This window comes from Boleophthalmus pectinirostris, unplaced genomic scaffold (assembly GCF_026225935.1).
Source record: "Boleophthalmus pectinirostris isolate CB_2022bp ecotype Guang Dong unplaced genomic scaffold, ASM2622593v1 HiC_scaffold_22, whole genome shotgun sequence".
Lineage (NCBI taxonomy): Eukaryota > Metazoa > Chordata > Actinopteri > Gobiiformes > Gobiidae > Boleophthalmus > Boleophthalmus pectinirostris.
The window spans coordinates 3,328,093-3,354,585 of NW_026571190.1; the positions used below are offsets into that span (position 1 = coordinate 3,328,093).

Below are 26,493 nucleotides of genomic sequence, written 5' to 3' on the forward strand. Positions count from 1 at the left end.
TCTGGAGGAGGGTCTGTTTGTCTCTTTGATTATTCCACAGTATGGAAATAAACTTGGTAATCACCATGGAGATCGAGATAATGGTCATATCTATGGAAACGCAGTAGTAGTAATAGTAGTAGTAGTAGTGGTAGTAGTAGTAGTAGTAGTAGTAGTAGCAGTAGTAGTAGTAGTAATAGTAGTAGTAGTAGTAGTAGTAGTAGTGTGGGAAATATTATGTGTTGGTCATGCTAATTCACCCAATATTATGGACTTTGGAATGACAACAGGGTGGAAAACACGTATGACTATCTATAGGTCTATAAAGAACATGTTTTTGTGGACTTTGAGATGCCACGAAGCAGAAAAACTGACATATGTGGACCCCGTGGCATGTTCCCACCCATGATAAGGTGCACTGGGTCAGCAGTATTGTTCATTTTCTTGCTGTTTATGCTAAATCAACAAGTTAATGTTTTGTCAAGATGTAGTATAAAGCTACCCCTGATTTTGAGTTGGTCATTGAGGTGTCGTTCCGGGGTGGCAGTTGTACTTGGTAATCAACTTGAATCCCTCTCAATGGAAATGCTGAAATAAAGTGGCCTGTTCTCTCGGATTCTCCATCTCTTGTGCTTCTTTTTAGGACACGCATGGAACCTTCCGAAAAACCCACAAAATGGTGACCCCGATGGTGATTTGACAGAGTGATGTCTGCAAACGATGCCTCCCACGAAATCCTGGAAGTAAAGACAGAAGAACACGTTCCCAAAAGAAGGTATGACAGCGACCTTTGTTGTTTCAGAATTCCTGTCAGATTGGTTAAATGTATAAAAACTAGAAATTGTGATTTACTTCTTGGGACTTTTGTGTGATCAATTTAAAAAGTAATGGAAAACTGATTATCGCATGTTATGCTTCATGGAAAAGAAAAAAGCAAAAGCTGGAATCCGTGTTAAAAGGCTTCACGTAGAAAATAAGACAGAAGTATGTTAATTGAGATTGAAAACAAAACCAATCGTATGTTTAGGCTTTAATCACATAAAGCGTAATTAAGAAAGTTATTGATTCCTTGAGATACCGTGTTATCCTTCACGAGAGACAAAGGAATTTTTATAAGGAAATTTATTTGCGGTTAAACTTTTTTACGCAGAGAAAAAAACTAAACTTTTAATGAAGTTTATAATAAAAATAATAAAACAAGTTGCGCACAAAAAATAAAATTGAGTAAAAAAGAAAAAGATAAAAAAATAAAAATAAAAAATGAAAGAAAAAAACTAACCTAGAATACGAACAAAAAAGTAAAACCAAAAGAGTAAAACTGATTAAAAAGCAGTGTTGTAAAAAACAAATAAAAGATGAGGCAAAAACTATGTTTATTAATATTAGCACTTGTTCAGGTGTTAATGGCAAAAAACAAACCAGAACTAAAATATTCTGAGTTTAACTTCAAGATTACGTGTCATTGTAAAATTGATTACGGCTCTATTGAACAAATAGGGATGTTATTTATTCCATGCAAAGCAGAAAATATCGGCTTAGTAAATGTAACACAAGAAAAACAAGAAATCGCAACATATTCAACCCAAAACAACAAAACATTTTCAAACGTATGTCAATCCCTTAATGTTACAAACTATTTAATGAATAATACAGACGTCACAATCCAATGCACGTGGAAGACAAAACCGATTTGGTCAAATATGGGATGTGGGTGCGTATCCTTTCCCCATGGCTTTACAGAGCTGGTTACTCGAAAACCATGTGGAAATAAACCACAATTGAGCACCTTTAATACTACGGACAGAGAAAGTCCCCCGACAGAGATAAGTACCGTAAAAACGCCAGAAACAATCAAGGACGTAAGAGCGTTTAGAATAGATAGCATGACGACTGCCATAAAGTTAAGCACAGAGGAAACAAATATAAAACATCAAACTAAGAAAAAATATTCACCTTACCTATAGCTGTCGACTCCGTAAAGTTATCAGCAATAACCTTTGGACCTGTAACTGCCCACCTGCGCGAACCGTATTTAAAACCACGTCTACGCCTAATAAGTCAGAGGAGATTATTAGCGGACTAAATAATACCACAAATGGATTAGGATTGTTTGACATTCAATCAATACAAAATAAAATTTACAGTCTCATGGAAAAAGTCACTTTTATGGCTGGAGCAGTGTCCAAACCAATGTTTAAATCGGATACAAGCTTAGAGAATATAACTATGAAATTAAAAGATGATACGGTGAAAGAAATAACTGAGAATGCAGTAAATATAACGCAGAATCTTTGTCCTTCAAACTCATCTAATATTGCCAAAATACTAAAAGATCTAAAAGAAGAATATGACATATTAAAAACGATGTTGAAAAGAAGATTAAATCAGGCTACATTTGAAGTTTTGGTGGCATTTTATTGTGGGGTACATTGTTGTTATGGCTGCCCGCTGGTTGGGATGATGGTAAATGATTGATTTGTTGTCCATTGGTGTTTGCTCGGCTTTTGTCAGTGTCTGATTCCCCATGAGGTTGTTTCGCTTGTTGGTTGGGCATTTTGCGTGCGCTCACCTGTGGGCGTTACTCGCCGCTACTTTTCGATGCGATACTGGCTCCTCGTATGTGAATTCAGTTCATCTGCGGGAGCGGTTTGGTGTCGTGTTGATGAGCGGTGGTGGGAGGCGCGTGTGCAGGGGGCGTATGTGCTGGTGTCCGGCTGGTGGCGGAGTGGGTTTGTGGGGTTTTTTGACGCTGGTTCGCGCTGTGGGAGGTGAAATGCTGATGTTGCTTAAACTGCTTAAACTGCATTGTATATTTGCTTTAGATTTGTTTCAAAAGTGCTCCGTTTTAAATTTAACTAAGCATGTTCAATTGTGTTTATGGTAAAGAGTAAGTCTACCAATTTGCTTGATTGAAGATGCTTATTTATGGTGTAAATAAAATGATGGGCTATTGCTGAAGTTTCTGAAACAGCGTGGTTAATTGTTGAAAGCTTTGTCGGCTTGATTCTATTAATGCTGTGACTTTAAGCTTGGTAATGGCCTGTTGTTCCATGTTGAAATAATAAATCCGTGTGATAACACAGTAAACGGAGCATTTTTGATTAGATACAGCATTTCATTTCTCAACGGTGTCGGGCTGAGCGGGTGCTGATGGTTAACAATTCGTAACTGTTGAAGGTTATTAAAAATTGATGAATGTGCCCTGGATTATAAGGTTACCAAATGTAGCTGATCATTTGTGTTAAAAATTTGAAAACATTCTTAAACTTATAATCCGTTACAGTTTAAATTGCGATGTTTAGTTAAAAAGTCATAACAATTCTCTTGTTGCACTTATGGTTGTTATATAGACCTGATATTAGTGTTTATCCCTGTACCTTAAACCTGTTTTTAGTTGACATGATACAAAATAAGTTTACTTGTTTGAATACTGTCTCTTAATGTTGATCTATTAAATAAAATTGCGTTGTTTATAATGCTTAGATTTAAGTGTTGTGAATTCTGGTTTTGGAAGAGCAGATTGTATCGATATTTCAGACCTGATTTGGTCCTGGTTTAGTTTTGTTTGGGCCTTGCATGGACCAGTTTTGGACTTGGTTGGGTTCAGGCTCAGATCTGGTTTAGACCTGGTCTGCACCTGACTTGGTCCAGCTTTGGTCCGGACTTGGTCCTATTCTGGTCCAGTTTTGGTTCTATTCCATTCTAAGTCTAAATTTAGTTTGAGTTTAGCACTGTTCACGTCCAGGTGTGGTTTAATCTGGTCTAGCCTTAGTTTAATTTTAGTCCAGAGGTAGTTCTATTTTAGTTCAGCTTTAGTCCTAATTAGATCCTGGCCTAGTTCTGTTTCAGAAGTAGTCTTAGTTTAGTTCTGGTTTGATCCACTCTGCCTCTCCAAACCTGAATTTCGCTCACATTTTAATTTTTGATCTCAGTATTATCTGTACAATTATGCATTCTCTTATAAGTCCACTTTAAACAGTTCAACGTGTATTATCAATTTATGCCGAGTATCTTGACAAAATTGCGATAATAGTTAAAAGGTTTTTTTCATTCTGAAGTTCATATTCTGTTTCTGGCTTGTCCCAAATCTAGTATCTAAAACAGGGTTATCACTAAAATAATTATTAGGAAAACTAAAATAAAAAGGGAAATTAAAATGTTTAAGTTGACCCATGACTTAGTCTCAGATTGTACTTGAGGTTGAAACTTGAGGTTAATACTCTTGCATTGAAATAAAATGGTTAGACAGAAAATTGATTAATGATTGCGAAATAACACTGTTATTTCAAAAACAAACTAAAATTGTTAAAATAATTTGTAATTAAATAATCTCAAACAAAACTATAAAAAGATAATGCTGGCTCCTAAAATAATACTTCAAAATTATCTAAGATACATTTCTTCTTCTCTTTAGAAATCCAACTAAGGACGTGGAAGCCGCCCAGCGAGATCAAAATAGCCTTAGTGCCCACAGGTCGTCTGCGAAATAAAATAACTCATAAAACAAAAACTAAGAAGAGGAATCTCAAGGAAACAAGTCATTCCAAAACAATTATCGACCAGTTTAACACGGACCAAATTTCGAGCGAAACCAAAATAGTGATTCACCACTAAAATAATAAGACTCAATCCAAAAAACTAAAACAATAACCAGTTGATAACAACAGCAGCTGAAAAAGATAACACTATAATTGATAACACAGAGGTCCCAGAGGTATCACAATGTCTCAGTTTGTTACATTGAACCAGTTGAAGGCTTTCTGGAACAGCAAGGTGCTGGAAGAAGAAGCTGACCCAAAGAGCCCAAGCAAATCTGTATACCATCCAAGATGTGCTCAAGAAATATGTAAAAAAGGAGATGATCCATGGAAAAAAGGATCCCATAGCCCCTACAGACGAACAATGGAAGGCCATCAAGAGTTATTACAAAGATAAGATCAAGCAGTACAAACCTAACCAATAATGTTTTAACAAGAAGATTAAATCAATTAAAATTACAGAAGTGTGAGAAGGAGATGAGATTGGCAAAGAAGCTGCAAGAATGGGCAAAGGAACTGAAAGAAAAACAAGAGATGAGAGAACTGTCCTCCATTCTAGTTGTCAAACCAAAGGAGAAGAAGGTGATGGTGGAAGAAGAACCTTTGGGAGAAACTTTAAAGGAACCTGCTGTGGGCTTATATCCAAATCTTACAGATAAATTATCGCATAAATATTACACACGCTCCAGAAACAAGGATTCTTGGGATGAGTCTGACGAATCTGAAAAGGAGGAAGAAGTTAAGAAATGGAGTAAAGGTCGACCAAGGTCACGCAGCTTGAACAAAGCATTCGACATAGACGAAATACCCAGATGTGAGGAGACATTACGATATGCAACAAACATACCATCTGAAAATGAAGGATGCCATCCCCAGATGATGAAGAAGGACGTTCCCCCACCATATCAAAGTGCCACTAACAAAAGCCCAAAAACTCAGAACACCCTCCACTTCTATGATGCCATCCGATCCAGGGACATGGCGGCCTCCCAAAATAACTCATAAAGTGATTGGAGGAGAGTTGGTGCTAACATCTGTTGGAGGCCCTACAAGAGAACTAGAAGAAAAAATCAAATCTGTCCAAAACCAAGTGTCTGCATTGACTCACATAATAGAAACAGAGAAGATGCTGAGACGAGTGGAGGAAGAGAGTCAAAACGAAAGACACGTGAGAAGACAATACATGACAGATCAAGACGATGAAAAGACATCAGTTGTCCTGGACGGAGACACAATGATGGGGAAAAGTGGAAGTTCGTTTCCAAGGACAAAGAAGGATGGACCAAGGGATGCCACGACAGAAGTCCCGAGGAGACAGAGTGACGAACCCTACTCTGTTAATGGAACATTCACTGGAACGGTCTCTGACACTGACTATGAAGAAGCATACATCAGTGGAACGGTCGATCCCCTAAAATCAAGACAACCATATATCAGTGACACGGATGACCTGACATTACAGAAGGGAGAAGAATCTGCAAAGGTCTGCCCAATAAGAATGGATGGTCGACAGATGTTTACATGCCATTTTCACTCAAGGACTGGAGTGCCCTGATGCTCACACTGCCGAACCTGACCAGAGAGTGTACCATGGATGAGAGCCTCCTGAAACAAACAGCTGGAGACAAACTGTGTTGGGGAGACATACAAGCTGCCCTGATCAAAGCTGCTGATGAAACAGTTGCCAGAAACATCAAGAGAGCTACTGAAGAAAGAACAAGAATGCAGCTACAGAATAACTACCCCATTCATATCTTCCGTGATGCCTGGAGGGAGAGAACTCAGGACAAGATTTCCATGTATTGTCACTGATGAGCTGTTGTCCATGCAGATGCGAGATAACGACGATTATTACAGCTACAAGCAGCGGGCGACCAATCTATACCATGACGTAACCGGAGAACAGATGGAAGTCGGAACTGGAATGTCAGTCATGTTCCGATCTGCGCTGGTGAAAGGCATGCCGAAAGCAGTCCAAGACGCCCTACAGAATATCATGGGACTATATAACAAATCTGAAGAAGGATTCGATGCCATTGCAACCACCAAAGATAACCAAGTGGCAGAAAGATAAGAAGGAGGCTGAAGAAAAGAAACAAGAACTGGAGCTGGCCGCTGTGAAACTGCAACTACAAAAATATCAAGCTGAATTAAAGGAGAAGAAGAAAGAACCAATTCAGATGAATTCATCTCCCCTGGACCTTGGGTGATGAAGATGGAGAAGATCAATCGAATCCAGATGGCGCTGAATGCAGAGGACCTGAAGACGCACCTCGACCGCCGTCGCTACTGGGCTCCAGCAGAGGAGGGGAAGAAAAGGGGAAATAATTAAAAGGAGAGTACAGGCCATGCTTTATGAGAAATTTTCAATGTCTATCTTTGATTATGCTAATTTCTTTTTGCTTTATTTGTTTGTTATAGTCCCTATCATAGAAGCTTTAAACCACTACTGACCTCGGACAGCCCACAAGCAAAATGACAAGCCACGACATGGAGTTGGCAGACGACAAAACAGTAAGACACAAGGAGCACAGAAAAGGGTAAAAAGGGGAGCACCAAAAATAGTAAAACTTTGCTACGAAGGACAAACTTGTAATATAGTATTTGATGTATGTGAAGTATTAGATTGCATGCTCAGTATACCAGCTATAGACCATGCATTAAATGTAACAAGTTGTCTGTAAAGACACTTGCCTGTCAAAAGAACAATTATGCAACAGAGATCGCAGAGTTATAGCCAGTACCGATGGACAGCAAAAACGAGGCAGAAAATACTTTCAAAATTGACCCACAAAGAATTATCTAATAAAAAATAGAAAAGATGATGCAGCTTTCAAGCAGATTTAAAACATTGTAGGGGCGTAAATCAATTACTCAACGATGCAATCCTCTGTTATTATTATACGATTGAAGCATTGGAAGGTATCGTTGAACAATTAGGCCCTACCTCACTTATGGCTTGGCAAAATCGAATTGCCTTGATATGCTACTTGCCAAAGAATCATCTGTATGCAGCAGTTTGGAACTGAATGCTGTACTATATACAAACAACACATCCCCTGAAGGAAAGATTATTAAAGCTTTGTCCAAACTCAAATCCTTGTCTGGGAACTGGGTAGGATTCTGGCGTATCTGAAGAACTTGGTTTTAACTGGCTCTACAAAATATTTGGCCCTTGGACGGCTACCATAATATCATATGTACCACTATACTGATTATATTAGCTGTTTTAGTTGTAATTGGATGTTGCATTATCCCATGTCTCAGATCACTAGTGAACGATTAAATTACTACTGCCTTTAACACGAAATGCTCCCGTCTCCCAAATGTGTTACTCTCTGCTGATTCTCAGCTCTCACGTTCTGACTCCAATATTGGGTTTGATTGAAACCCTACAAATGTATCCATTATTAAATAGAGATAAAACTTCCTGAGTATGTGCTCCTGGTCTTCTTATTTTCGCTGTCCGAGTGTCATGTATTGATTATGTACTATGTTATTCAAGTATATTGTGTTAACAAGAATCTGGGAAATGTTATAAAAGAGCTAAAGCTAACAAACAATTTTTTAATTTTATTTTGTTCATATATGGGGATTTATTATGTGGAGGTAGCATCTTGCTCCTCTTATTTTAGATGGTGATTACATGTTTGATGTAATCAAAAGGGGGAATACTGTGGGAAATTATGTGTTGGTCATGCTAATTCACCTAATATTATGGGCTTTGGAATGACAACAGGGTGGAAAACACGTATTGACTATCTATAGGTCTACATAACATGTTTTTCTGTACTTTGAGTGCATAAAGAACATGTTTTTCTGGACTTTGAGATGCCACGAAGCAGAAAAACTGACATATGTGGTCCCGTGGCATGTTCCCACCCATGATAAGGTGTACTGGGTCAGCAGTATTGTTCATTTCTTGCTGTATTTGCTAAATCAACAAGTTAATGTTTTGTCAAGATGTAGTATAAAGCTACCCCTGAGTTTGAGTTGGTCAGAGACGTCGTCCGGGGTGGCAGTTGTACTTGGTAATCAACTTGAATCCCTCTCAATGGAAATGCTGAAATAAAGTGGCTTGTTCTCTCGGATTCTCCATCTCTCGTGCTTCTTTTTAGGACACGCATTGAACCTTCCGAAAAAACCCACAATCTCAAAGTCACATAAAGTTTACTCCGGTCACTTCTGTCTCTCTCTGTCTCTCTCTCTGTCTCTCAGTCGGGCAGGTGTGTGATAAATGTTTATAAAGCTACACCCCAAGACGTACTTCAGGGCTTTATGTTGTATTATCCATCCATCCATTTTCTTCCGCTTATCCGGGGTCGGATGTGTTGTATTATTATTATTTTAATAAATCCATGGCGGCAATGTAGCAGAAGCACCAGATTTGACATCACATTAAATTTTCCCATAGAACTTCATTGAGTTCACTGCAACCAAGTGCATTCAAAGGGCAAACACATGCATCAAATAAAGTGACATTAGCACATTTAACATGATAAAAATATGAACCAAAACATGAAACAAATTATGAAACATAACAAAACCTATGAAGCCTAATGCAAATTAACAACTTTATTAATTTTTATTTAAGTTAGTGCAGCAAACTTGTATTGACCAGTGACAACTGGTTGTTATCCATTCATTGTCCTACTGTCAAAATACAGATGTAAATGTATGCTATGCTGCTAGAAAAGTACTCTGAAAAGTACTATTTCTTAAAAAAAAAAAAAAACTACTTCAATAACTGAAATAAATGTAACTGCATACCATCCACTTCAGTCAGGGGTGTCAAACATACGGCCTGGGGGCCGGATCCAGCCCTCCAACACCTATAATCTGGTGCTCCGCTGATTTTCTACCAAAATATTTTAATTATATTTTCTATTAAAATATTGGTAATTTTCTGTGGTGTTTATCACAGCAGCATCTCCAGCGTCTCTGTACGTGGCCCCTCCCACCAGAGCAGCACAAATGAAGACTTGTCTCTTTCCAAACGCTCTTAACCCATTGACGGCGGATGCTGCGCAGCACTGAGTCTCCTGCCGGTGTCCGGATTGTCTGGCGATCAGCGTAACTGGTAAAGGCGGAGCCACACCTGGAAGCATGGGGGGCGTGTCCTCCTCTCGCTTCCATTCACTCCCATAGAGAGACGCAAAACTGCCGGAGCTGTATTGTCGCGTTAAACCTTCTTTATCGTGGCATATTATTTCTCCATTGAAAAATAATCCAAGTGTATCCCGCACATGTTCCAATCCGGAACACCGGCAGGAGACTCAGCGCTACGCTGCGCAGCAGCCGGCGTCAATGGGTTAAAGGACGATCGTTTTGACTGTTGACCGTGACACCCTCATCAGCAAAATGTCCAACATGAGAAAAGTGGAGCCGAGTGCAGGATTTTACAAGAAAAATGGACTTATGGGGGTCATGTGATGCAGCGATGGTAGACAGACACTAGTTTGGAGGCTCTCCGGTAAATTTCCTTTGAAAACACTTATACAACTTTGTAATCGCAGTGGTCTATACCTGTTTACGTTGATAAGCTGCACAATGGATTTGAGGTCGAAAAATAAGCAAGCGAACTCCACAAAAGTGAGCGATCCACCGTCTGAAGACGACTTGCATCAAGACGCTAGCAAGATGGCTCATGAGCACGCGTCATTACCTATGGACATTGCACTTGTACTCCAGGAGATACGTGTTGGAAATCAGACCCTGAGCGACAAACTAGACATCAAGACGACAGAGATTAACGATTCCATATCAGGGCTGAAGGCTGTGCTTGATGGTTTAACCATCCGCGTAAACGAGGTGGAGACCCGCATTGGGGAAATGGAGGACCAGCTAGCGGAGATGGATTCACAGGTGGCCAAGTTAAGCAAAGACAACTTGTTTTTTACTGGAGAAGGTCGAGTCACTTGAAAACCACAGTAGGCGCAACAACATCCATCCATCCATTTTCGTCCGCTTATCCGGGGCCGGGTCGCGGGGGCAGCAGCGTAAGCAGGGACTCCCAGACTTCCTTCACCCCAGACACATCCTCCAGCTCCTCCGGGGGGACCCCGAGGCGTTTCCTGGCCAGCCGAGAGACATAGTCCCTCCAGCGTGTCCTGGGTCTTCCCCGGGGCCTCCTCCCGGTGGGACATGCCCGGAACACCTCCCGAGGGAGGCGCCCAGGAGGCATCCGGAACAGATGCCCGAGCCACCTCAACTGGCTCCTCTCAACGTGGAGGAGCAGCGGCTCTACTCCGAGCTCCTCCCGTGTGACTGAGCTCCTCACCCTATCTCTAAGGGAGCGCCCAGCCACCCTGCGGAGGAAACCCATTTCAAGCGTTTGTATCCGCTATCTCGTCCTTTCGGTCACTACCCAGAGCTCATGACCATAGGTGAGAGTAGGAACGAAGACTGACCGGTAAATTGAGAGCTTCGCCTTTCAGCTCAGCTCCCTCTTCACCACAACGGTCCAATACAGCGACCGCATCACTGCCGAAGCTGCACCGATCCGCCTGTCAAACTCCCGTTCCGTCCTTCCCTCACTCGTGAACAAGACCCCGAGACACTTGAGGCAAAGACTCCCCACCCACCCGGAGAGGGCAAGCTACCTTTTTCCGGTTGAGAACCATGGCCTCAGACTTAGAAGAGCTGATCTTCATCCCAGCCGCTTCACGCTCGGCTGCAAACCGCCCCAGTGCACATTGCAGGTCCTGGTTCGATGAAGCCAACAGGACAACATCATCCGCAAACAGCAGAGATGAGATCCTGTGGTCCCCAAACCGGACCCCCTCTGGCCCCTGACTGCGCCTAGAAATTCTGTCCATAAAATACAATGAACAGAACCGGTGACAAAGGGCAGCCCTGGCGGAGTCCAACATGCACCGGGAACAGGTTCTGACTTACTGCTGGCAATGCGAACACAGCTCCTGCTCTGGTCATACAGGGACCAGACAGCTCTTAGCAAAGGGCCCCGAACCCCATACTCCCAGAGTACCCCCCACAGGACACCACAAGGGACACGGTCGAATGCCTTCTCCAAGTCCACAAAGCACATGTGGACTGGTTGGGCAAACTCCCATGAACCCTCGAGCACCCGATGGAGAGTGTAGAGCTGGTCCAGTGTTCCACGGCCAGGACGAAAACCACACTGCTCCTCCTGGATCCGAGGTTCGACTATCGGCCGGATTCTCCTCTCCAGTACCCTGGCATAGACCTTACCGGGAAGGCTGAGGAGTGTGATCCCCCTATAGTTGGAACACACCCTCCGGTCCCCCTTCTTATACAGAGGGACCACCACCCCGGTTTGCCAGTCCAGAGGTACTGTCTCCGACCGCCATGCGATGTTGAAGAGGCGTGTCAGCCAAGACAGCCCCACAACATCCAGAGACTTAAGGTACTCAGGACGGATCTCATCCAACCCCGGAGCCTTGCCACCAAGGAGCTTCCAACCACCTCAGTGACTTCAGCCAGGGTGATGGATGAGTCCGCCTCCGAGTCCCCAGCCTCGGCCTCCTCCTCAGAAGACGTGACGGTGGATTGAGGAGATCCTCAAAGTATTCCTTCCACCGCCGGACAACGTCCCCAGTCGAGGTCAGCAGCTCTCCCCCCGCACTGTAAACAGTGTTGGCGAAGAACTGCTTCCCCTCCTGAGGCGCCGGACGGTTTGCCAGAATCTCTTTGAGGCCGTCCGATAGTCCTTCTCCATGGCCTCCCCGAACTCCTCCCAGCTCCGAGTTTTTGCCTCCGCAACCGCACGGGCTGCAGCACGCTTGGCCTGCCGGTACCCGTCATCTGCTTCAGGAGTCCCAACAAGGCCCGATAGGACTTCTTCTTCAGCTTGACGGCATCCCTTACTTCCGGTGTCCACCACCGGGTTCGGGGATTGCCGCCGCGACAGGCACCACAGACCTTACGCCCACAGCTCCGAGCAGCCGCATCGACAATAGAGGCCGAGAATGAAGCCCACTCGAACTCCGTATCTCCAGCCTCCCCCGGAATCCGGGAGAAGTCCCCCGGAGGTGCGAGTTGAAAGTCCCTCTGACAGAGGGCTCCGCCAGACGTTCCCAACAGACCCTCACTACACGCTTGGGCCTGCCAGGTCTTTCCGGCTTCCTCCTCCGCCAGCGAACCCAACTCACAACCAGGTGGTGATCAGTTGACAGCTCAGCCCCTCTCTTCACCCGAGTGTCCAAGACATGCGGCCGGAGGTCAGATGACACGACGACAAAGTCGATCATCGACCTCCGGCCTAGGGTGTCCTGGTGCCACGTGTACTTATGGACACCCTTGTGCTCGAACATGGTGTTCGTTATGGACAAACTGTGACTAGCACAGAAGTCCAATAACAAAACACCACTCGGGTTCAGATCGGGGAGGCCGTTCCTCCCAATCACCCCTCTCCAAGTGTCACTGTCGTTGCCCACGTGGGCGTTGAAGTCCCCCAGGAGAACAACGGAGTCCCCGGTCGGTGCACTGTCTAGTACCCCTCCCAAGGACTCCAAGAAGGCCGGGTACTCAGCACTGCTGTTCGGCCGTAGGCCGACACCACAGTGAGAGACCTGTCCCCGACCCGAAGGCGCAGGGACGCGACCCTCTCGTTCACCGGGGTGAACTCCAACACACGGCGGCTGAGCTGTGGGGCAATGAGCAGGCCCACACCAGCCCGCCGCCGCTCCCCGCGGCCAATGCCAGAGAAATGGAGAGTCCAGCCCCTCTCAAGGAGTTGGGTTCCAGAGCCCAAACTGTGCGTGGAGGTGAGGCCGACTATATCTAGTCGGTAACGCTCAACCTCCCGCACAAGCTCAGGCTCCTTCCCCCCCAGCGAGGTGGTCACATTCCATGTCCCCAGAACTAGTCTCCATGTCCGGAGATCCGGTCGTCGAGGCCCCCGCCGTCGACTGTCGCCCAGATCTCTCTGCACCGGCCCCATATGGCTCCTCCCACGGGTGGTGGGCCCACGTGAGGATGGCCCCACGTCGCTCCTTTGGGCTAAGCCCGGCCGGGCCCCGTGGGGGAAGGCCCGGCCACCAGGCGCTCGCTGATGAGCACTCACCCCAGGCCTGGCTCCAGGGTGAGGCCCTGGTGACGCCAATCCGGGCGACGTAACTGGCCTCTGACGCAACAACATACGCATCCTAAATCTAGGTGAAGGCTGTGAAGGAAATGACCCGGTCGCGTTTTTTACTAACTGGCTACCAAACACACTGGGGCATGAGCAGTTCACCGAACCGCTGATAATAGAGCGGACTCACCGTACATCCGCGCCGAGACCATCCACTGACGAGAGACCCAGACCCGTGTTGATACGACTGCTGAAGTATCAGGAACGGGAGAAGATACTTCGCGCCTCTACAAAACTCTCCAGAGAAGGTGATGGTCCCATAATGTAACAGGCCACTGATGTTCTTCCCTGATCTGAGCGCCAGCTTGGTGAAGCGCCGAAAGGAATACGACCAAGTGAAAAAAGAGCTGCGATCCAGGAATATTCAATATTCTCTAATCCATCTTGCAACTCTGAAGATAACACTTCCTGATGGAAAAAAAACAATTCTTCAAATCACCCAGAGAGGCAGCAGCATTTCTGAAAGACGCAGACGCCAGATAAACTGTGGATCGCTACAGTAGGTGAAGGAGCGCGGCGATGCTTTGTGTTAAGTTTATGATAATGTGCTTCACATTGGACATTAAGGTAATTATCTTACCAATAATATTCAAGAGTATTCAGAGTGTTTTCTTATATGCTATGCATGTTATCCTAACGGAGAGCCTCCCAGGGGAAGCAGATCTCAGGATCTTTAACAGGTGTTCAAGAACACAAGACCGTTCCAGATGAAGGGAATTGTGCCACAAGTTCACGTTCAGAAGTTGGCACTGCAGGGTTTTTTGCTCACCCTTGTTTTTGTTTTGGGGGTATTTTTGTTATTTTTATTTTTATGGATGCTTCTGCCCTCTACAAAATACTACTTTTCATTTGACAGATATCCCATTTATTGTAATATTCTAAGAGGTCAGGAAGAAAATATGAAACGTAAACTGTTTTATGGATAGGGTGTTGAAATTTGTCAGTTTTAATGTTAATGGTTTGAATGGTCCAATTAAAAGGAAAAGAGTTCTGGCTTATTTGAAGAAAATTAATGTAGATATTGCTTTCATTCAAGGCGCACCTCACTAGTAAAGAACATAAGAAATTGAAAAGGGAGTGGGTAGGCCAGGTAATATCATCATCTTTTAACTCAAAGGCCAGGGGAGTGGCCATTCTTGTGAAAAAAAAATACACCTCTGGAAGTGATTGATACTTTCATTGATCCCTCAGGATGATATGGTTTAGCAAACTGTAGAATTTTTTCAGAACAGTGGTCACTTCTAAATTTATATGCACCTAATTATGATGACGAAGTGTTTATGCAAGACATGCTCCTTAAAGTTGCTGAAAGGAAGAACAATTTATTAGTCGGGGGTGACTTCAGCTTTTGTTTAGATCCAGCTTTGGACAAATCCAAATCAAAATTACTCTGACTTGTATGAAAGATCTAAACTTAATAGATATTTGGCGGCAAATGCACCCTCAGACTCGAGACTTTTCATTTTCTTCAAGCCCTCATAACTCACATACCAGAATTGATCTATTCTTATTGTCTTCCCAGCTATTTCATAGAGTATTGGATGCAGAATATTTACCCAGAATATTGTCTGACCATTCACCATTAACTTTGTCGATTTTGTTTCCTGACATACCTAAACTACCCTATAGATGGCGTCTCAATCCTACTCTGCTCAAGAGATCAGATTTCTGCTCCTTTATAAGAGGTCATATAAAGTTGTTTTGTGAAAGGAACAGTGCTTCTTCTCCCACTTGTTTTATTTTCTGGGACGCATTGAAAGCTTACTTAAGGGGACAAATCATCTCTTATACTAAAGGTCTGAAAAAGAAATTCACAGCAGATATTGAAAATATAGAGCGGGAAATTGCAAACTTTGAAAAAGATTTCCAAAGAAGTGGCTCTAATGACACTTATCAATCTTTAGTTCAGAAAAAGATTCAGTATAATACATTGAATACATACAGGGTCGAAAAGGATATTTTGAGATCAAAGCAAAAGTATTATGAATTGGAGAGAGAAAGCACATAAAATGTTGTCATGGCAGCTAAAAGCAGAGGAAAGTAGTAGGACCATCAATGCTATCCAAAATTAAGCAGGAATAATCTCTTATAACCCAACTGAGATAAACAATATGTTTAAAAAACTTTATTCAAATTTGTATCAATCAGAACTTTCCGGTGACCTCACTCATATTGACAACTTCTTGTCCACAGTTAATTTAGCTGAGATTGGTGAGGAGGATAGACAGAGTCTGGATCTCTGGAACAGAAATTACTAAAGCCTTGAGTTCACTTCAGTCAAACAAGGCACCAGGAGAAGATGGGTTCCCGCCTGGATTTTATAAAGAATTTAAGGACCTGCTTGTTCCATTGATTTTGGATGTGACAAATTTAGCGTCAAAAACACATACACTTCCAGAATCCTTTACAACAGCTATAATCACAGTAATACATAAGAAAAATAAAGACCCACTGAAATGTGTCTCTTATAGGCCAATATCATTTCTAAATACGGATTACAAATTGATTTCAAAATTGTTGGCTAACAGACTCAATCAAGTACTACCAAAAATAATTAATCCAGACCAGTGTGGCTTTATTCGAAGCGTATATCCGCAAACAATTTAAGCAGGCTTTTTAAAATAATTCTTCTGGCAAAAACTAGGTCCGATCCTACTGTAGCGGTGGCATTGGATACAGAGAAGGCCTTTGCCAGGCTAGAATGGCCTTATTTATTCAAAGCTTTGACAAAATTTGGATTTGGAATAACTCTGTACTATAAACCAAAGGCTAGGATTACTACTAACGGGCTGATTTCTGCGTCATTCGCACTAAACAGATCAAGTCGCCAGGGCTGTCCATTGTCTCCTGTGCTTTTTGTATTGGCTATTGAGCCGTTGGCAGAGGCGATTAGACAGGACCCAAATATAAAAGGCTTTATGTTTGGTGATACAGCTCATAAAATCAGTCTATTGGCTGATGATGTAATTCTATATATATCAGATCCTTCTCGATCCCTTATTAGACTGCAAAACTTACTGAATACATATGGCTCTGTATCTGGATATAAGATCAACTATGATAAAAGCAAAATTATTCCATTAACAAAATTCAATTATTCTCAATGTCAAGGTGTCTCATTCAAATGGACTCCAACAGGGATAACATATCTTGGTATAAATTGGGATAGCAAGTTAAAAAATCTGTTTAAGTTAAATTATGGTCCGCTGGTGAAAAGGATTGAAGAAGACCTGCATAAATGGGCCAATCTAACCTCTCACTCTGATTGGGAGGATTAATTGCATTAAAATGAACACTTTTCCAAGGTTGCAGTATCTCTTTCAGTCACTTCCAATAGTCCTACCACAAACATTCTTTAAAGCACTTGACAAAATTGTAAGGCGGTTCATTTGGAATGGTAAGGTAGCAAGAAGGTCTTTAGAAATATTGACATGGAACTATAAATCAGGAGGGGCTTCAATTACCCAGTTTTAAAAAATACTACCTCGCAGCCCAAATGCGATTTATCTTATCTAGGTTTGAAGGGGAGGCGTCTGCATCTTGGGTTCATATTGCATTTCATTCTCTGAGAGAAGATGCTTTTCATGATTTTGTTTACAAATATAATTCCAAAGTGTTGTCAAAAAAGACTGACAATCCTATTCTCCTCCACCTTATAAGGTTATGGTATGACATACACAAGACTGTTGGCCAGCAGTTTGGACTTTCTCCAAAATCACCATTGAGACAAAACAATCTTATTCCATTGACTGTAAACAACAAGATTTTGGAATCGTGGCACCAAAATGGTATTCATATATTGGAGGACTGTTTTGAAAAAAGATCATTAATGTCCTTTGAAAAACTAAAAGAAAAGTACATCTTACCAAATAATACATTAATGTGTTACTTTCAACTACGATCATTTCTTACTAGTAATCTGGGCCGTACTATATTATTGCCCAAACTTACAGCATTTGAAAGGTTGTTACATGATGGTGGACCTTATAAATTTATTTCTAAGATGTATACTTTGTTGATCAATGAATGTCCTAAACCAGCCTTGTATCGATTTTAGGAGAGGTGGGAATCAGACAAACACTACAATTGAAGATAATATCTGGTCGAATTTATGTCAAGATCAGGGGTGCTCAATACATCGATCGCGATCTACCAGTCAATCGCCAAGGTCGTGTGGGTACATCTCCGTGTCTCGTCTCGGACTTGGTCTTGTCTCTCACTCGAGGTCTGACACTCAACAAGTGTGATCATATTTCATTCCGGCCGCTGCTGTTGGTAATAAACTTGTAGCGGGTGCAGGAGCGTGTGGGGCGTCTCAGTGCAGCCTGTGCGCTCATTTGAAACCCGCGGAGACTCTACGGCACATCACAAACACACACGCTCCCTATGCACGGCTCGTCTGCAACAGCGTGTGCCCTCGTGTACCAGCGTGCATCACAGGGCAGGTTCAACTTCCTAAACATCCTACCTGTCCATCTGCCTCACGTCAGCACGCCGCCCCTCGCCTTTTCACGCTCTCGCTCCTTCCTGCGTACAGCCAACACAAGCCCCTCCCACAGTGCGGCTGATTAGAAGAACAAGACCAAACGTGAAGCAAAAACGAATCTAAATTTGTGTTCCAGTGTTGGCACAAAGCAGGTCTACAGCATAGAGCGGATCTACAGAACAGACCTACTGCCACATTTGGCTGAAGTTTGTCTAACAAAAGTGCACAAATGCATCTGTGTTTGTCACGATGTGCGTTTGGTTTGGTAAACGTGCAGAGGCTGGTAAATATCACTGCAAATCAGAGTGAAAAAATGCATAGCACACTCGGTTGGCCGATGTCCAAATACTATTTTATTAACAAAATAACGTTTCGGCAAAAAAAGCCTTCATCAGATATTTTTCTTGTCTTGGACCACAGCAGTGGTTAGCAGTGTGCGTTTTCTGTTTTCTTTTTAAATATCACTGCAAAACCAGAAAAGAATGTAACTCCAGTTTAGAACTTTAAAAAACAGGTTTAAAAATCTTCCTTCACTTTTTTCACAGTTTTGTGTAAAGTGCCAGAGGAAGTTCTCTTAAAGAAGGGGTTCTCAAACTGTGGGTGAGGGTCCAAAAAAGGGGCACAGAGTGTTTCAGTGCAGTTTGCTTGACTTTGTATTAGGTAGATCATTTTGACTTGGTCATTTTGTAAGTAGCTCACATGCTGAAAAAGTGTGAGCACCCCTGCTGTATAGGCTTCAACTGTTTTAGCTTCAAATTCAACATTTGAAGCTAAAACATAGTAAAGTTGTGGTTTTAATAATGGGTTTATATCTTTATTACAATCCATATCTCAGTGCAGTGCAGGTGTGAACAGAGCCTCCTTTTTAGATTAGATTATAGTCTGAACATCTACAGCTCATTCCAGATTGAGAGATTACAATGAAAAAAACAACACCATCACAAAACCTGGTCTAATCTTGCCTTAATTTGGTTACAATCCCAAATCACCATTAATCACTTCACAGTTTCAAAGGTGTTCTTACACACCATGTGTGGGATTACTGGAATGAACCGTCCACATTAGGCTTACAAAATGGCCTTCAAGTCCTAATTTTAATTTAAACTGAACCGAGAATTTATAGAAAAACAATACTCAAATCTACACCACCATAAGACTTATTTTGTCCCTCAGTCAGTTTCACCTCACCTGGCTGTGATCATCTCCCAGATTGTCGGGGATATGGTTTACTATAGCAACTGTCACTGAGCTTTGTAGTCTACTTAAGGGATTACTGTTTGCCCTACTGTATCATTCAAAAATAAAGGTTGTGGCTGTTCCGTGATGTCGGAAATGCAGAGCAGTTAGACGAGCGCAACTAACCACAGGCCGCAGCTCAGATACACTTTTCCATAAAAAAAAAAAAAAGTCTTTTATATACTGAATTTTCCCTTGGGAATCAGTAAAGCTGGTCAGTAAAGCTGATCTATCTGTCTATCTACCTACCTACCTATTGACCAATCTGCTGCATTCAGCACTATGGACAGCAGCCTGAATATGCACATGTAGCCTAACGGAGGGGAATATGACGTGTCTGAATAACAATACTAAAAGGTCTTGGAACACCAGCACTTCTAAACTGAGACATGCTGTAATGAAGGGTTGTCGTAGTAGGCGGCAGACTCTGCCAGTGCGGGCCTCGTGAATCTCGGCCTACTTCGGACATGAGACATTTTATTTTGATTACCAGTTCTGAATAAATTTAACAAAGACCATTTACAGTAGGGGTTTCAACTGCAGCCTGCAGAATGATATTTTGGCCTTGCCTACAGCGCAAAGGAGGTGCTGACAAGAATCCCTCATTCATGAGTATGGGACATTTGGGTTGATAAGTAATAAAAAAAAGTCACCGACACTTTACCTGCTCAGTGCAGCCCCTTCTCTGGGTCGTAATTGTCTGGCAATGACAATGCTCTGTCCAGCAAAAATCCAACTACCTTGTGATCATAATGAATGGAACACACTGTGAGAGAGGCACTCAGAATGTGTTTTTATGGACCATCTGGATGCCTTCCCAATAGACAAGGGGAGAAAACGAGAGACAAGCCGAGTGAATGGGAGACACAAGGAGCGAGTGGGAGACACAAGGAGCGAGTGGGAGACACAAGGAGGGAGTGGGAGACACAAGGAGGGAGTGGGAGACACAAGGAGCGAGTGAGAGACACAAGGAGGGAGTGGGAGACACAAGGAGCGAGTGAGAGACACAAGGAGGGAGTGGGAGTCACAAGGAGCGAGTGGGAGACAGAGAACAGAGACAAGGCGAGTGAACGGGACACACACGGGAAGCAAACGGAAGACGCAGGGAATGAACGGGAGACACAAGGAGTGAGTGAGAGACATGAGGAGCGAACGGGAGACACGGTCTGGCCATAGACTGTTTATATAAATGGACATAGCTAACACACTAGCTGCCGTGTTCCAAGTAGGAGGTTCACATCTGGCTCTTCTGGCTCCTTCTGACTCTGGCTCCCATTCAGCTTACACTGGAATATTGTCGTCCCTCTCTCTGTAGCTGCTGCATTGAGCCTCGTCATTTTGGTCTTAAAATGTTTGTATTAACTAGCTCAACATCATGATTCTGTTTTTTGTTGTTGTTTTTTTTTGTCTGTGGAAAAAAATCCTTTTCATAATATATAACCTGGCACCTGTAGCCATTAGCATCGCGAGCTTCATTTGAATGGCGCCGAACACTACGGGTGACGTCACACGAGCTTAGTCCACTTTTTTATACTGTCAGCCTGTGGCTTGTCTGTGATGGCCGTTGGCTTGTTGGGCGGTGGGGAGCGCAGTGGGGCTCAGGGTGGGACGATCTTGACACTTCCTTCCACTGTATATAATGTGCCCATGGATAAAACCAACGCATCAATTGCTTTTTTTTGCAACAGCTGATCTGACGCCAGTGCCTCTTGAGGACCTTGACAAGTTTGCCACATTCTGAAAAAGCAAAGGCTGTTGGACTTTAGCAACATAGTCAAACTTAAAAGGGCTTGTCTAATTTATAAGGTCCTACGCTCCCTCACATCACCACTGTTAAAAACGAGCATTTCAGGAGCAGAGCTGACATCAGTGAGAAATACAGCTTTAAATAGTTTGTGCTGCAGTCTCCAGCTTCACCACTAGAGGCCGCCACAACACTGCAGGTGCATTAATGTGTTTTAGGCCAATCCTGTTCCTCTTCACAATGTCAGGAAGTCTAAAGGGACAAAAGGTTTATGTGATAATATGAAATGATTTGAACATTTGTGTTTCTTGCAGCTCCTTCACATCTGATTTAGTTTGTCTCATTTTTGTGTCTGTCCTTTGAAAACGCCAGATTTTGGGACTTATTGCATGTTTTGTCAGATTACATTCACTTCAGATTATTATTTAGATGTTACATCCTGTTGTGGAATTTCTAGACTGCAAACATGAAAAAAGAACTGAAAAGTCGTCTTGAATCAATTGTGCACACAATCCCAAAACTCCCTGTTCCTGACAGAGTCGTCTGTCCTAAACTGTGACAGAACAATACAGACAGAGTCTTTCTACCCCACGGGGGCATAAGGCACAGGGATGATACACACACATAAGATAAGACCTAGTCTCATCAGAGAACAGGTCAACACAAGGCTGGATCAACAGTCAGGAGAAGAACAAGCTCAGATTGATATAAACAACAGACACAAGGACAGAGTGTTGTACGTGGGAGAACAGTTCAGATTACAAAAACTAATCTAAAAACCAAGATGTAAGAATCAAGAGGCTGTGAAAACGTCACTTAACAGTCGACATCTGATGGAGCATTTATGATGAATCTAGAACCAGGAAAAGACACTGATGGAAAGATTTCCAGAACAGTCCCCACACTCCTCTTTAAGTGACTCGGACTTGAGTAGTACTTTTCCCAAATACTTCTGATCATTTCTTGGACCTCGACTTTCTACTTCTACTTGACTAATATTATTCTGAAGTAGTGTGACTCTTACTTGAGGACAGTTTTTGGCTCCTCTGAGAGTAACACATGTTTTTTCAGGTAAAACTAAGTATGTCATCACAGTTATACATCTCCATGGAAACAAGCAGGTGACTCTACCAGGCCAGGTTACAGGTCAGATCTGTGGAGAGGCGACCCCGCTCACAGTCACACAGCAGCAAAAACAGCAGGAATGGAAGAAATGAAATATGGACTGAATGAGAGGAGAGAGAGAGGAATCACTTGTATTTATTTTATTTTTTTGAGGTTTCAGACTATTTAAAAACTGCTTTGTCAAAGTGTGTCACCATCTAACTGTGCATCTAAACCTTTGGTCCGGTGACAGAATGGAATTTTCTTTTGCTCTTAATAAACCACACAAAATAACTGTCTTTTTTCAACTGATTTTGAGCTGAAATGATTTAGTTCCTGAATCAAGGACACATGAGCGTCAGATGAGACAGAGAGAGAGAGAGAGAAGAGTTTTTTCAAATATTTTATGACACTTCATAAAGTTCTGGTCCCGTACACATATAACACCCACACATATCTCTCACACTACACATTTATCTTCATCCAGACACTCGCTGCAATTAACACTGCAATTTTTTTCAATTACGTAAAAATATATGAAAAATATTGGACTATTTTACATTGAGTAGAGACTCTGTTGGAGCACACAGAGACACTGAGGAGTCAGACCACCAGAGCTTAAACCCAGGGAGCAGAGTGTGAGTGAATGTGGTGTTGAAGGTGTGGAGGTGGGTCAGTTGGTCAGAGGAGACTGTGTAGAAGGACAGAGAACCAGCAGGACAGTCCACAAACACTGCTACTCTCCCAGAAGAGGAGGACCAGGGCTGAGGGAGGGGTGTGTGGTTGTAATTATGCCAAACAGAAAAACCACCTTTAGAACACTCCAGACTCCAGGACTGATCATTGCCTCCAAGCAAAGTGTCAATACCACCTCCTTTCCTTGTGATTTCTCTGTAAGACAATGATACACAAACCCCTCCACTCCACTCGAGCTCCCAGTAACATCGACCAGTCAGACCAGTGGAACACAGAATCTGAGGCCAGTAGTCAAATCTGTCCTGATGATCTGGATACAGCTGCTCCTTTCTCACACGTGTCACCTTCTTGTTGTTGTCAGACAGTTTGAGGTTTCTGTCCGCTGTGTTTGGATCCAGAGTGAGATCACAGAAATCTGATGGAGAGAAAACACAACACAGCAGCAGTTAGTCCCATGTGGAGACACACATTTCATTAGAGTTTAATATGGACAGATGTAGTCATGAAAGATGGATTTAAAGGCTTTTACTTATTGATGATTAATTTATTTTTTTCAATGAATCTATTTGTATTTTATTTCTTATTCTTATATTAGTCTAATATTTCTTTTGCAGCAGTCCTATATTTCCTTTAGTTTCAGAGCCTCTCACACATCTATTTCATATTATTTTCAGTGTAAATGTGAGTTGTGTGTAGTTTGTTGCTGCAGTGACAAAGTGCAGCTCCAGTCTCTGACGTCACTCTACACATTCCTACACTCATCAACAATATATTTTACAGATTTTTGCAACAGCTATAATCCGCATTTTTCCACAGAATTTGACAATGTCTTGAAATGTCTTCCATATCCCACCCCACTCTCGCCTTTACAAAAGTGCATTCCAAATATATATCTAAGTAGATCAAATGTAATTAAAAAAATAGCTTACATGGGATATGACATACCCACTGAATGATTCTCATTCAGAAAGAATCAAAAGAAACAAACAACAACAACAAGGATAGGACCTATCCATCCATCCATCCATCCATTCATCCATTTTCGTCCGCTTATCCGGGGCCGGGTCGCGGGGGCAGCAGCCTAAGCAGGGACTTCCAGACTTCCTTCACCACAGACATATCCTCCAGCTCCTCCAGGGGGACCCCGAGGTGTTCCCAGGCCAGCCGAGAGACATAGTCCCTCCAGCGTGTCCTGGGTCTTCCCCGGGGCCTCCTCCCAGTGGGACATGCCCGGAACACCTCCCGAGGGAGACGTCCAGGAGGCATCCGGAACAGATGCCCGAGCCACCTCAACTGGCTCCTCTCAACGTGGAGGAGCAGCGGCTCTACTCCGAGCTCCTCCCGTGTGACTGAGCTCCTCACCCTATCTCTAAGGGAGCGCCCAGCCACCCTGCGGAGGAAACTCATTTCGAGGGCTTGTATCCGCAATCTTTTCCTTTCAGTCACTACTCAGAGCTCATGACCTTAGGTGAGAGTAGGAACAAAGACTGACCGGTAAATCAAGAGCTTCGCCTTTCGGCTCAGCTCCCGCTTCACCACAACGGTCCAATACAGCGACCGCATCACTGCCGAAGCTGCACCGATCTGTCTGTCAATCTCACGTTCTGTCCTCCCCTCACTCGTGAACAAGACCCCGAAATACATGAACTCCACTTGAGGCAGGGACTCTCCACCCACCTGGAGAGGGCAAGCCACCTTTTTCCAGTCGAGAACCATGTCCTCAGATTTAGAAGAGCTGATCCTCATCCCAGCCACTTTACACTCGGCTGCAAACCACCCCAGTGCACATTGCAGGTCCTGGTTCGATGAAGCCATCATGACAACATTGTCTGCAAACAGCAGAGATGAAATCCTGTGGTCCCCAAACCGGACCCCCTCCAGCCCCTGACTGCGCCTAGAAATTCTGTCCATAAATACAATGAACAGAACCTTGTGACAAAGGGCAGCCCTGGCGGAGTCCAACATGCACCGGGAACAGGTCTGACTTACTGCTGGCAATGAACACAGCTCCTGCTCCGGTCATACAGGGACCGGACAGCCCTTAGCAAAGGGCCCCGAACCCCATACTCCCAGAGCACCCCCCACAGGACACACCACGAGGGACACGGTCGAATGCCTTCTTCAAGTCCACAAAGCACATGTGGACTGGTTGGGCAAACTCCCATGAACCCTCGAGCACCCGATGGAGAGTGTAGAGCTGGTCCAGTGTTCCCAGGACAAAAACCACACTGCTCCTCCTGGATTCGAAGTTCGACTATCAGCCGGATTCTCCTCTCCAGTACCCTGGCATAGACCTTACCGGGAAGGCTGAGAAGTGTGATTCCCCTGTAGTTGGAACACACCCTCCGGTCCCCCTTCTTATACAGAGGGACCACCACCCCGGTTTGCCATTCCAGAGGTACTGTTCCCGACCGCTAGGCGTGAAGAGGCGTGTCAGCCAAGACAGCCCCACAACATCCAGAGACTTAAGGTACTCAGGACGGATCTCATCCACCCCCAGAGCCTTGCCACCAAGGAGCTTGCCAACCTCCTCAGTGACTTCAGCCAGGGTGATGGATGAGTCCGTCTCCGAGTCCCCAGCCTCGGCTTCCTCCTCGGAATGTCCCCAGTCAACAGCTCTCCCCCTGCACTGTAAACAGTGTTGGTGAAGAACTGCTTCCCCCTCTTGAGGCACCGGACGGTTTTCCAGAATCTCTTTGAGGCCGTCCGATAGTCCTCCTCCATGGCCTTCCCAAACTCCTCCCAGCTCCGAGTTTTTGCCTCCGCAACCGCACAGGCTGCAGCACGCTTGGCCCGTCGGTACCCATCAGCTGCCTCAGGAGTCCCACGAGCCAACAAGGCCCGATAGGACTCCTTCTTCAGCTTGACAGCATCCCTTAATTCCGATGTCCACCACCGGGTTCGGGGATTGCCGCCGCGACAGGCACCACAGACCTTACGCCCACAGCTCCGAGCAGCCGCATCAACAATAGAGGCCGAGAATGAAGCCCACTCGGACTCCGTATCTCCAGCCTCTCCCAGAATCTGGAAGAAGTCCTCCCGGAGGTGCAAGCTGAAAGTCCCTCTGACAGAGGGCTCCGCCAGACGTTCCCAACAGACCCTCACTACACGCTTGGGCCTGCCAGGTCTTTCCGGCTTCCTCCTCCACCAGTGAACCCAACTCACAACCAGGTGGTGATCAATTGACAGCTCAGCCCCTCTCTTCACCCGAGTGTCCAAGACATGCGGCCGGAGGTCAGATGACATGACTACAAAGTCGATCATCGACCTCCGGCCTAGGATGTCTTGGTGCCACGTGCACTTATAGACACACTCTTGTGCTCGAACATGGTGTTCGTTATGGACAAACTGTGACTAGCACAGAAGTCCAGTAACAGAAAACCGCTTGGGTTCAGATCGGGGAAGCCGTTCCTCCCAATCACCCCTCCCCAAGTGTCACTGTCATTGCCCACAAGGGTGTTGAAGTCCCCCAGTAGAACAACGGAAAGGACCTACTACTGTAAAAAAGATCAATATTGACTTTCTTTCTGAACTCTGCAAAGGGTTTCAAAATATCTTCATTTAAATCTAGTTTGTTCTGAATAAAATATGTTCT

The 26,493-nt window shown here is 43.9% G+C and overlaps 1 protein-coding gene and 1 pseudogene across 1 annotated transcript; one reads left to right on the forward strand and one right to left on the reverse strand.

Moving 5' to 3' along the window:
- The window catches only part of LOC110160420 (NLR family CARD domain-containing protein 3-like), a 197,359-nt pseudogene that overhangs the window by 79,805 nt on the left and 91,061 nt on the right, over positions 1 to 26,493 (forward strand).
- On the reverse strand, positions 22,754 to 23,778 carry LOC129410448 (stonustoxin subunit beta-like). The gene is made up of 2 exons (XM_055158711.1): positions 23,703 to 23,778; positions 22,754 to 23,313 (listed from the first exon to the last, which is right to left on the reverse strand). Exons 1-2 carry the CDS (start codon positions 23,776 to 23,778, stop codon positions 22,754 to 22,756), a joined length of 636 nt encoding a protein of 211 aa, XP_055014686.1.

Bases quoted from the DNA above. Each gene is read 5' to 3' on its own strand.
- LOC129410448 (XM_055158711.1), bottom strand. From the start codon at position 23,778: ATGCACTTTTGTAAAGGCGAGAGTGGGGTGGGATATGGAAGACATTTC. The intron at 23,314-23,702 runs GCGGATTATAGC...TCTCTCCATCAG, and splicing joins GTCAAATTCTGTGGAAAAAT to ATTTCTGTGATCTCACTCTG.